The sequence below is a fragment of the Alligator sinensis genome, unplaced genomic scaffold, assembly GCF_000455745.1.
Source record: "Alligator sinensis unplaced genomic scaffold, ASM45574v1 scaffold784_1, whole genome shotgun sequence".
Classification (NCBI taxonomy): Eukaryota; Metazoa; Chordata; order Crocodylia; family Alligatoridae; genus Alligator; species Alligator sinensis.
This window is the reverse complement of record NW_005842318.1, coordinates 518,705-531,516: the sequence shown is the minus strand read 5'-3', so window position 1 is coordinate 531,516 and position 12,812 is coordinate 518,705. Positions and strand designations below refer to the sequence as shown.

The following is a 12,812-nucleotide window of genomic DNA, read 5'->3' as shown; positions in this document are numbered from 1 at the left end:
GAGAGAGCAGGCAAGGGTTGGGGTTTGCTCAGGGGGGCTGGGGGAGCAGGCAGGGAATGGGGCCTGGCAGGGGTCCCCCCATGGTCCCCTTCCCCCTCCTCCAGCCTCCCCTATCTCGCCCCCTAATTACCAGCATGCAGTCTGGGTCCAGCTCCCTGCTGCAGCTGGTGGGCACTGCCCAAATCACCGAAGCTCTACGAATCTTTTCCAAATCAATTCAGAGAGTTTCAAATCAATTCAGACCTTTTAATTGGTACCCTGATTTGATTTGGATTTGGAGATTTGGCCACCAAATCGGGCCAAATCTCTTCTGAATAGAATCAGCACCCGAAGCTTCGCACAGCTCTAATGTCTGGCCACAGCCTCCAAAGCCCTTGAATAAGATCAGTAAATAATGTATGTTTACTGAACATTATTTGTAGACTAAAGAGTAGATTCCATGGAAAATACACACTATATTTACAGTTGCCAGTGCAATTTCAGAGCATACGAGTATCCACAGTAGTGAGTGACAGTAGACTCTTCAGAAGTGATGAGTAAGTGATGTTATATTTACTTTATTTGCTTATGATATTTCTGTGATTTCCACCTCTCTTGGACCACAGTGGGCCCTCAATCTCACTACCTGTGCTCTTAGCTCATGGGATGATTTAATATTTTACAAAATAAGTTCTATTAAGAAATATGCTGAACCAGACCTGTTACTATAATGCAGGGATTAGCAATTTATAGCTCACAGGTCAGATCTAGCCCATGAAGCCACTAGATCTGACCTACAAAACTGGGGGGGATTTGGTGGTGTTCAATGGATGGGGGGCTTTTTCTATACCAGGCTGTGGCTGACCAGCAGGGAGCTTCACCAGTGCCACACTGTGGCTGGGAGGCAGGTAGAAACATTGGTGGTGGCAGTAGCCGGGTCCTATCGCCGGCCAACCTTGAACCCAATCTGGGTCATTTCAGCTTACTGCTGGAAAATGTTGCTGATTCTGCTTTAATGAAATAATCACCATCAAAAAAGTCAAACACATAATTTTTTTTTACCATTTTTGTTCCCAGAGGACCAAGTCCTTGTTTCAGTAAAGGCAACAGGAATTTTAGATCAGGATTTGGTCCATATTAAATATTCAAAATTGTTCCTTAAAGAACCTACTGAAACACCAATGAAATTTACCTGGAGAGTTCTGAGGTGAGGACACTGGGGAGCCTCTTGGGGACTGGCAATAACTGGGATGAAGTAAGGCATGTGGCGGCACATATGACATTATCTCTTCTTCAAACAAACTGGTAAAAAGAAACAAGAGAAGATAGACAGTGTTTATTTGACCTAAGACTCTATTCTGCTTACTAGCAACAGACATCTGACAAAGTCCTCCAAATCCAATCTGGAGCCTAGTGATGAGGGTTCCAGTCCGCTGCCAGGGTTAGGTCTATATTTTACATTAGACAGTCATCGATTAAAAAACAGAAATAACCCTAGCAGCGAGGACCAGAAGCTAGGACTTTCTTCCTCCATGGGAGTGCTCACACCATTGGGCTACCAACTCATGCTGCCTCTTGTTTCTTTTCCTTCTGGTTCTGTAAATCTAAATAAAATATATAGGAACATTACACTGCTTTCCTAACTTACCCCACCTTTCCTTTTACATCACTATTTACATCACTGTCATTCTTACAGATAACTTGACAAATAACTCACCAGTTTGGTGACTGTTCTGCTGCACACTTCAAAAACATAGAAATCTATAATGCATCTCCTTAGCACAAATGATTTCTATTAGGATTTTTCTACAAAGCAGGTTCATCCCAAACCAAAGCCTTTTTTGGTTACAGTGACTGCCTGTTAGTTTAGTTTATATGATTTTAGAAGGCAGGTTAAAATAAAATAAAACCTGAAAAATCAAATGAAAGCTGTTTTAGGGGATTTTGTGCTATTTGTCTCCTTTACAAATTCGTTGCATTAATTATTGGATTTTCACAGAAGAGAGATACCAATTACAAAAAATCATATTACTTTATTTCCATTACAATAATTGTTTCCGAATAATAGAAAAGACATTCATAGCAATGGCAATAATTAGCACTATCTTTATTAAAATAAAAATACAGTGAAACTAGTTTTATAGGTTATAAAATGATGTACTTTTCATGTTTGGTGTACTAATAATAACTTTCTATGTGTTTTCATTTAATTCTCTTCATTCTGATTTTAAATAGTGTCAACACAGCCTTAGAAGGAGATATTAAGATTTTTAATGTTTTACCTATGGACAATTAAGATTTTCCCAGAAGAGCACAGTACAATTTTTTTCAAATATACTATGAATGCGACTACAATGTGGAGGACATAATGAAGACTGAGGTCTTAACTGCCTACTTTTCTAGATTAATAATCAAATGGGCCTTACTAAAGTGTAACTCCCCATTCCTTAAGAGCTGTAACCAAATTTCCCATGAATAAAAAGAGCAAAATCAGCCTGCACAGCTCAGAGGTTACAAGCTCAATGTTCAACTCGGTTATTAAAATTATATGTCAAGCACTAGCATTCAATAACATGGACCCTCACAAATCAGCGCTAAACAGAAAACCCCCTTGAACAGTGAAGGATTAAGAGCAAATGCTTTACTTGTGTGAAAGTCTGAAACACACTAATCTATACTTAGACCTTTTAAGAATGGCGATAAATGGAAAATTTTTAAAGGGTACAGGACAAGCCCATTTACTTTTTTTCTTGCATTGAATTCTTATATCAGACTGTATAGCAGCGGGTTTACATTTTTCTTGCAGTACTGTTTTCCTCAGATAATCACTTTTTCCCCCCATTCTGACAAATGTGACCTTCATGCCAATAACTAACATCCAGAAACTCAACACTACGTAAAGCCAGTGTTAATATTCTGCTGCAGCTCCCCCAGCTGCAACTCGAAGAACTGGAAACACATTAAGGTAAGTAAATGGGTACACACAATACATCAAAAGGCACTTCACAGCACATTCCACACATTTGTAAGGAAACAATGCTACCTACCTCAGTAACATGACAAGGTCTGCATCACTGGATAGACGCACCAGCCCTGGGGTTCCCTCTGTTCGAATAAACTGAATCTTCTCCCTGTTTAAGCAAAAAAAGGGTTCCAAAATGTCTTTTGCAAACAAGACACCAATGTATACCAAAGCAACAAGAAAAAGTGCTGGATATATCAAGAAAATCTCTGGGTTATGCCTCTGTATTTCAGACACCATTATTTTTGCTGCCACACCATGTCCATGTGAGCAATAGAATCCTACAACCAAAAAATCCTAATTTGTTCTCAAGCATGTTTCGCCTGTTGCCTCATCTCTCAGAAGCTCAGGCTGCTTCAAGTAACACAGCCATCCAACCAATACAAAAAATCAATCTTTCAAGTTAATGCTAGTTGCGGCCCTGAATTCAAAGCAGGAGGCTGAGCCCTGCGGGAGAACATTGCTATTCTGAAAATGAAGTGTTTAAAGAGGTACTCTCCTTTTCCCCTCTTACTATAAATTCAAGCTCTACATTACAAGATCATTTGTGTTTTTAAAGCAGATTTTACACATAACACTGTCCTAAGGATTCTTCAAAAACACCTTGTTCTCTCTCTCTCTCACACCCTGTGCCCAAATCTAAGTGGGTCACTATTTCAAATTCTATGCCTATTAAATGCTGCGCAATGCTGTTGTTTATTAGGCTGAATATTCATTAGAATCTCTCACATGTGCCTTTGGAACTCTGACACAGGACAATGCTTGTGGTTTTGCATTTCTTTTTCTCCCTCTTTTTCTTCCTTTTGAAGCCTCAATTGCTTTCAACACTAATGAGCCTAGGTGTCTTCCATGTATTATAATACTATTCCAATGTGAAATGTCTCTTAATTTGGTTTTACTATTAGCAAAGAAAAAAGAAACCTGGGTTGCAAAGGCTGTCTAATGCTAATGAAAAATAAATTCAACCAAACGGTCACAGAAAAGAACCCACCTTAACAAGTGCTTATGAGAATAGTGTTTACTACTACAGTACATTCTACAACAGTGGTGTCCGATTCATCCGGTCCCACGAGACATATTTTGGCTGCAGTTAGATGGCTATACTGTTTATATGACAACAGCTTGCTAGCAGCAGCACAAACTTCACCCTGTCTCGGCCCTGAATTAGAAGGATCATCTCTGGAGCGAGAAGGGAGCTCACTAGGGCTGTGCAAAGCTTTGGTCCCCAATTCGATTCAGCGGAGATTTGGCCCGATTTGGTGGCCAAATATCCAAATCCAAATCAAATAAGAGGACACTTTAATCTCTCTGAATCAAATTGGAACCCTCCAAATCAATTCAGAGAGATTTGGAAAGATTGAGACACAGAGAGAGCTTTAAGTGTTTTTTCTAAAGAGGCTCGTGAGTGCTGCGATGCTGGGGTGGATGGAGTGTCCCACAGGAGCACGGGGGGGCTCCCCAGTGCTCTCAGCAGCAGACATGGAAGTGGACCAGAAGCACTTCTGGTCCACTTCTAGGTCTGCCAGGGAGTGTACCGGGGGGCTCCCCCATGCTTCCCCCAGCACAGTGACTGGTGCCTCCTGGGTCGGGGGAGGGGCACGCAGGGTCCCCCTACAGCCAATTGCTGAGCCAGGAAGGTGTGGTGGGGAGAGGGCCCAGCACGCTCCCCGGCAGGCCCAGAAGTGGACCCGAAGTACTTCCGGTCCACTTCCAGGTTCACTGCCGAGCACGTGGAGGGCTCCCGTCCCGCACTCCCTGCACCGCAGCGATCACAAGCCGTGCCTGCTACCTCAAGGTATATAGAAAAAACTTTTAAAGCTGTGCCTATGTCCGAATCACTGATTCTCTGAATCAGCGTCAAATCTTCAGATTCAGAGTCGGCCGAATCGAATCAAGGACAGTGATCCGAACTGACAAATTGAATCACTGTCCTTAATTTGGGCCGAATCCGAATCCAATAGGGCACGCTTCACACACCTCTAGAGCTCACCCTTTACATTCATGCAGACAGCCCATGTCTTCACTTTTGTTCCTAACATGAGCTCCAGTTTTGATGAGGTTGTTTTTTTTTATACAGGCCTTTTACTACCTGTTAAGGTACAATTCATGTTTAATTTATATAGGTACCGGTGTCTGAAGTCCTCCTCACTATTTAACAGCCTCTTGGGTTCAACTGTATGGTTTTTAAAGAGATTTGATCCTGGGCTTGCAGTTTTATGATTAACAGCAGGTTAAGCACAATGTTCTTGTTCCATCATAAAAATCCCTGAATGATAATTTTGTATATGTGTTGCCCTTATCTTGTGTATTTTTACTCATCCTCCACTCCCCATCTGCTTTCTCCTTATTTATTTAAAAAATTAAAATAGTTTAGGTAAAATGTAAGGGATTATTTTCAAATTAACTGTACTCTCTCATTTGTAAAACTGATTTTTCTACCCTATATTTTGAACATATTTATTATATTATTATTATTATTATTTCTATTGAGGCAGGGCCTAAAGACCCAAAACACACAAGATTACGTCCCTGTACCAATAATTGCATCAAGATATACCACAAAGCTATTCCATGCCCCAGAGATCTTACAATCTGGCATCCAGGCAGCAGGTAAATAAAAAACAGCTGCACAGTAGACACATTCTTTGCATAAGTTAGTGCAGGAATGTCCAACTGGTGACCTGCAGACTGCATGCAGCCCAAGAGGGCTTAATTTGTGGCCCTTCGGCTCCCACCCAACAGCAGCTGGAGTCTCCAGGCTCCCTCTTTATCCTCCATCTTCCACACACTGCCTCTGCCCCAGCAGGCCAGAGTGCTAAAGAAGCCTATGGCCCAGGGCACCCATGTGGCATGGTACAGCAGAGGAGCCTGGGGCTGGGAAGATGAAGGTGAAGCCATGGCATCCACATACACTTTGCACTAGGAGTCACCCATGCATGAGATGCAGCAGGGAAGTGTCCACATGCAATGCAATCCAGGGGGCCAGTTGGCTTGTGCTGATGCAGCCCAGGTGGCATGCAGCAATCAGTGGACTGGCTTCAGGGCGTGAGGCCCCCAATTGCTTAAAAGTTGGACAGTCCTGAGTTAGCAGCATACATAACATTAAATCACTTTAATGTACACACACGTTTGTATGCCTTAATATCTTACCAGGATGAAGCTAGGCAAAGTCTGTTACTTATCTGCAACAGAGTCAAGAGCCATGAGCCAAATTAAAAAATTTAGACTAGTGAAATCTGTTGCACTGTGGCGTGAGATACCACCACTGGCCACCCTTTGAGAGTGGATGAAATTAGTTTGCACCTGAAAGCTACTAATGAAATATGCTGATTCACTTCATCCCAGGCTTACACGGTCATACTGCCAATTTGGGGGTCTGCTCTGGCTTCCTGTGGGCCCCCAGAAAAGAGAAGGGATTGAGAAAGAGTCAACTTCCTCTATAAGTCTGTAGGTCACAACTACAAAATGAAGGGAGAAGAAAGAGAAGCATAGATGAACAAGAAATTTATGAGAGCAAGAAGAGAAGTGGGAAGAGCAGGTGGGGAAGTGGTGGAAAGAGGCATGAGCAAAAGGTCACATGATCAGAAGAGGGGAGGAAGAAAAGCAGGGGAAGATGGCATAAGAATATGGTGAGACAATGGGAAAGCAAGAAGGAAATTATAGAAATTCAGAGAAGGAGAAACAAGACGGGGTCACAGCAGTAGTAGGGAGAAGCTGATCAGATTAGGAATGAATAAAATAGAAAGGGTGAAATCCTGATTGTACCAATTTCAATGGGAGTTTTGCCTTCAGTGACATTTGCATTTTGCCTGACATGCATATAAAAACAAAACAGAGTAAAACGAAACAGCTGTTGTACCTTTGGTAAGCCACAAAAAATTCCTCCAGGAGCTGTCGCCCCTTCAGAAAATAATAGCAGAGACTGCCCAGTCATTAGTTAGCATAAAAATTAAAGACACAAGCACAAAAAAACAGACTTTATAGATAAAAAAAAAAAGTAATTCAAATCATGAGAGCTTTTGCCTCTGCTTCCCAAAGACCACTCTGTTCAGCCTCTCATCAAAAGCTCCAAAGATTTCATCAAAATCAAAGACCTCATGGAAAAACAAAATCACAAAATGCAGGTCAAGCTTAGCATATTCACTAAAGAAAGATTAGGAAATGCCTAATAAAGGCCAAAGAGGGTGTCTACCCAAGACCTTTACTGTGGAGATGCCTAATTAGCTCCACAGTAAACATCTCAGCATCTACATGTGTGGCCCTATTAGGCTGCAGGAAACTAATACACTCTGCAACAGATTAGTACTTGTAAATATAAGTACTATCTTACTGCAGAGTTTTTTCATGTACAGCAATGCATGCATAGACACGGACCCAGCTAGCTGGGGCATGAGGATGCTTCAGTGCGGGAGCTGCCTGCCAGCTAGCCCTGCACTGAAGCCATACTCCACATCATGTTGAGCTGGGTCTGAGCAGGACTGGCAGGTTGACCGCCCTAGACCCTCTGCCAGACAAAGCTGCTCTGACCCAGGTCAATGTGCTGCGGTCCTGGACGCATGTGTAAACACAGCACCCAAGAACAATAAACTCCAGTGTGATAGGTGCCAGAGTTTATTGCTGCACATTAATATGCATGTGTAGACATGCCCAAAGAAAATCCAGATAACCCGGAAAAGTGCCACTGTAAACAAAGAAGCTCAGAATGACCTCCATCATGTATGTTGTACAACTGTAAGTAACTTATAATGTCAAGGCAACTCCAGCTCCAGGCAACTGAATGCAAATAATAATGTTAGGTTTATTTATATGCTACCTGGCAATAGGAACACTTCCAAAAAGGTGATCCATGATCTAGTTTACTTATTTTTAAATTACAATAGTAATTTCAATTTTAAAATGCACTTCTGATAATAGAACAGGCAAATACTGTCATAGGAAAACTGTACACTGGTTAAACATGTGAAAATAATTTACCTGAAAAGGCCTTAATTCAGCCAGTTATTTAAGCATGTGCCTAACTTTAACCATCTTCAGTGGATCTTCTCAGTGTTACATGTACCAAATTAGGCACATACTCAAATATCTTGCTGATTCAGTGATTTAAAGAATCGATTAAGAAAGGGGAAGTAGAACCTTTATAAAGAAAAAAGGAATGATGTGATAGAAGTGTAAGTCCTAGATGTTGCATGGTACATAATTTTTGAAGAATGTGGTAATAGGTGATAGGCATGAAATCAAGTATTCCTTAACACAGTATATCAACTCCAAATAGTAAAGCAAGAGCAGAGATCTGGCTGGACTTCTCCAACTAACCCCAGAGTAAAACCTCAGAATCTTCAGTTCAACACAATTCTTACTCATTAAGCTAAGACAAGTTAGAAAGAAAGACATATATGTCTTCAATCTACTTACAATGAGGATATCAACCTCATACATTGAAAGTGATGTATTCTGTAACTTGTACGAAGTAACACCTTTTGTCCCTTGGTTTGTATTTTATATCTGTAAACTGCCTGATCTTGAAAAGTGAAAAGTTAGCGTGTAAGCCAGGAAGCAAGGTTTTACAAGAAGCAAAATCTGATAATGCCAATGGTCCTTTGAATAGCTTCCAATTTGCAAACTGAGAAAACCAGTGCAACAGTTAAGGATAAAACAGACTGTTGCTATTGGAGTAAAAGGAGATGAATGAAAATGGGAGACCCTTCCTGGAAATTCTTTTTATATTATCATCTGACAGGAATGGGTTTGCTCATGTTTCAAATGCAATTCCAATAGAACTAATTACCATATTTACCCAAATCTAAAACAACACTGAATTTAAGATGACTCTCCAATACTTGGATTATATACATAGAATATTATAATCTAATTATTGGATTACTGAGTGGATACCTTAATTTTCAGACATTGGAGTTTCATCATAAAACTTGTCAGGATATGAGGAGAACTGAGCCAGCACACACTGATCAAGACATGGGACTGACTGGGAAGTCACATCCACTGCTTACTGGCAATCTCTACTGCATAATATAAGAGATCAAAACCTGAATAACTGCTTCAGGGATCCTGGCTTTCTCCATTTAAAAATCACAAATTTAAAATCTGATTTAAAAAAACACCAAATCCACAATTAAAATGAAATGCCACTAATATATATATATATATCTATATCTATAGATATATATATATATATATTAGTGAAATGCCACTAATATATTAATATATTATATTATATATATCAGTTGAGCACAATATTTTATTGATATATTAAAATTTTAAAGCAATTTGGAAGCCTACCAGTGCCTCAATCACTATAACAAAATAAATTCTAAATACCTATAAATTCTGCTGTTTGATTTTGGATTTTTTATCATGAAAAAGCAGAGCTCTCCCTGCCCCCTTTACTCACCAGGACATGGGTCCACCTGCGGTTGCCTCCTGCCCCCACTAATTTCTGGCACTGAGCAGTCCTGACATACCGGTGCCCTGCCCATGCCACTGCCCCTCATTACTAACCTACAGCTCCCCAGCCCTGCTGTTGCCCCTCGCTCCTGACCCTCAGTCCCCTGGGCCCTGCTGGTGCATCTCACTCGCCACTCACAGCCCCCCACATGCTACAGAGGGCTGGGGGGAGGGCAGCAGGGCAGGGCTACAGAGGTCCTGGGGGGAGGGCAGCAGAGCAGGGAACCCAAGCCTGCAGGGGGGCAGCTCACACCCGCCCCGAGCATAAATTTGGGGAGCACATGCCCCTCAGGGCCCCCCCCAGGAGTGCATGCAGGAGCAGGTAGCCAGTCTCCCCTGGCCTCTGGATGAGCCACCCATGACTCTGTCCCACTTCCCGCCTGGGCCCTGTGGCTGCGCATTCTGGCTCCAGACCCCAAACCCCATGCACTGTCCAGGTTGGGCAGCAGCCCCAGCCCAACTCCCTCCCTCCCTCACTATGGCCCCAATTCCCCTCCCCACCATGTGCCAGACTTACGTGCAGGAGCTGCTCTCCAGGCTGCACCTATGTGCGTGTGTACATGCACACATGCACATAGAACCCCCTGCCTGACCGCCCTCCTCCCGCTGCCTCCAGCCCCTTGCTGTCTCAAACTCTGCCAGCCTGCAAGGGGAAACCCACCATTTCCCACGCTTTTCTCCTTTAAAGGAGAAAATCCAGGTTTTTCTCCTGAAAATGAGAAAATCCATGTTTTATTGCATTTTTCCACGGTGAACAGAAAACCCAGATCCCTGATGATCATACATGTGCAGTCAAAAGTTGACAATTTTCAATTGTACCATACCCAAAGAAGTTCTGGAAACACATATTTTAACATCAGTGTTTAATTTCCAGGATACCAGTTATTCGGTTTTATTGCTAAGTAATGTATACTTTTGTAATTAAATAAGTCCAAACTATAGATGAGACGCTCTCCTGTGCAGATGGTCAAAACAAAATACAAAAGGGCTTTCCTGTACTGAGTTCAAATCGTTTAACACCTTGCAGTACTAAGCTTTACATAATCTCCATATGTTTACATTAAGTATTTTAGTAATCCCAACAACAACACTATCCCTACTCATATTCTTAACTAGGGCCTGAATGGCTTTGTCTTGACCCTCTACAGAAGAGTGAATTTCTTTTAAACATCAGCTCTGTTGTACCTGTGCTACATAATACCGTAACTGCCACATAGGGATGTGTGAAATGGGACATATCTGATTCAGATTTGGCCCAAATCAGGGACAGTGATTCGATTCATTGATTCGGATCACTGTTCCCAATTTGGCCGAATCTGAGTCTGAAGATTCAATGCTGATTCAGAGAATCAGTGATCCGGCCATAGACACAGCTTTAAATGTTTTTTCTACATACCTCGAGGTACCAGGTGTGGTTCATGAATGCTGTGATCCTGGGGCAGATGGAGCATCCCACAGGAGCATGGGGAGCCCCCCCACATGCTTGACGACGAACCCGGAAGTGGACCAGTAGTACTTCTGGTCCGCTTCTGGGCCTGCCAGGGAGCGCATGGGGCCCTGCGCCCCCCAGCTAGGCAATCAGGCACGGTGGGATCTTGGATGCCTCCCCAGACCCAGGAAGCACCAGTCACCAAGCTCAGGAGGTACAGGGGAGCCCCCCTGTGCACTCCCTGGCGGACCCGGAAGTGGAACGAAAGTGCTTCTGGTCCACTTCCGAGTCTGCTACCAAATGCACTGGGGAGCCCCCTGCACTCCTGTGGGATGTTCCATCTGTCCCAGCATTTCAGCATTCACAAACCACCTGGTACCTTGAGGTATGTAGAAAAAACATTTAAAGCTGTGTCTATGGCCGAATTGTCAAATCTTTCTACATCTCTCAATTCAGAGGGTTCCAATTCAATTTGGAGAGATTAAAGGGTCTCCTGATTTGATTCAGATTTGGAGATTTGGCCACCGAATCACGCCGAATCTCTGCCAAATCAAATCAGGGACCGAAGCTTCACACAGCCCTAATAATTACAAGATACCTTTCATGGCAAACTGTAGGGGATGTTTCATGGGACTGTGCAAGAATTGTATTGGTCTGTTTTGAATCACCAGTGCAACAGTAAAAATGCTGACAGACAGTGCTGGTTAAGTTCATCTCGAAAAGCTGAAAACCCAGCTTTTCAGAAAACTTGACATTTTGCCCAGCAAGATGTCCAGAGTGCAAATATCCCTCACAGTATTTGTGCCTGCATTACATTCCTGGATGCACAAATACTCAATACCACCCATGGCCACTTCTTTCCTGCACATCACCCTCTTTCACTCACTTGTAATGCTCCCCTAGCATTGTAGATCTAACTTTGTTTTTTAGAGACACTCTCTTCTTGTACTTCTTGTAATGGAATGACAGATGAGTATCTAACTCTCCTCCAGTTCCTTGATTCTTCCTTCAGGACTCACCTACCTTTATATTACAGATTTTTTTTTTTTACCCACTTTTAAAGTTATTTTTCTCCTCTTCTCTGCTTCATATTTAACAATGTATTGATTTATTGTTTTGCATATATTGTGGGCCCCTTCCCTGGTTACTCCCCCTTTTCACAACTTCTCCTGCATATGAGAATGCTACACAGTGCTGGGATGGAAGAGGTGATTGGCAGTGATGGGAGAGCAGACCACATATATTAACATGGCTGACATGAGTGCCAAGAGATGGCAAGATCAGCTTGTCAAGCTGTTGTTTTAGAGAATGGAGGGGAGCTAGATTACAATACAGAATCGTCACTGCACTTCGACTGTCTGTAGTGAAGGTATGGAGGAGGATGAGGAAGGTAAGATCAAGGGTCACACAATTTTACTTATTTCCACTATTCCTTTCATTCCCCCAGCATCCTACCTTGGATTATTCTACTATTTCTCAAGAGAAGAAAAACATACTTTTTGTGGATAGCTGATTAGCCCAGCAGAGAACCAAATAAAAAAATAATTCAGAAGAGATCATCTTTATGGCTTTGACAAGTTGGATGCCTGTGCGGAAGCTCACGTTAGAGTAGAACTATATCACTGTCAAGGCTTGAAGCCAGTATGCAAAAGAATATATTAAAGAAACACTACAACTTTATGAATAAACACATTTCTGACAGACTGAAATTACACTAGGGTGAGCCCCAAGTTTGAATGAACTTGAGCAGCAGTCATCCAGACAATAAGTGAACTTTGGCAAAAGAAAATACTAAATGATATATTGTATTGAAATGGGGCTAATAGAATCAGAATAATTATTACCTGAGTGAATGATTCCTGGTGAGATCTGGCTGACGCTCCTGTAGAATTTCAAAGATATTGGGCTGTCGCAGGAATG

General features: G+C 42.2%; 1 protein-coding gene across 1 annotated transcript in view; it reads right to left on the bottom strand.

Moving 5' to 3' along the window:
* Window positions 1-12,812, bottom strand: part of HECW2 (HECT, C2 and WW domain containing E3 ubiquitin protein ligase 2) — a 324,758-nt gene that overhangs the window by 57,952 nt on the left and 253,994 nt on the right. Inside the window, exons 19-21 of the mRNA XM_025209949.1 lie at window positions 12,737-12,812; window positions 3,027-3,110; window positions 1,172-1,281 (exon numbers count right to left, since the gene is read on the bottom strand). Coding sequence (XP_025065734.1) covers window positions 1,172-1,281; window positions 3,027-3,110; window positions 12,737-12,812 — 270 coding nt within the window. The remainder of the gene's footprint in view (window positions 1-1,171; window positions 1,282-3,026; window positions 3,111-12,736) is intronic.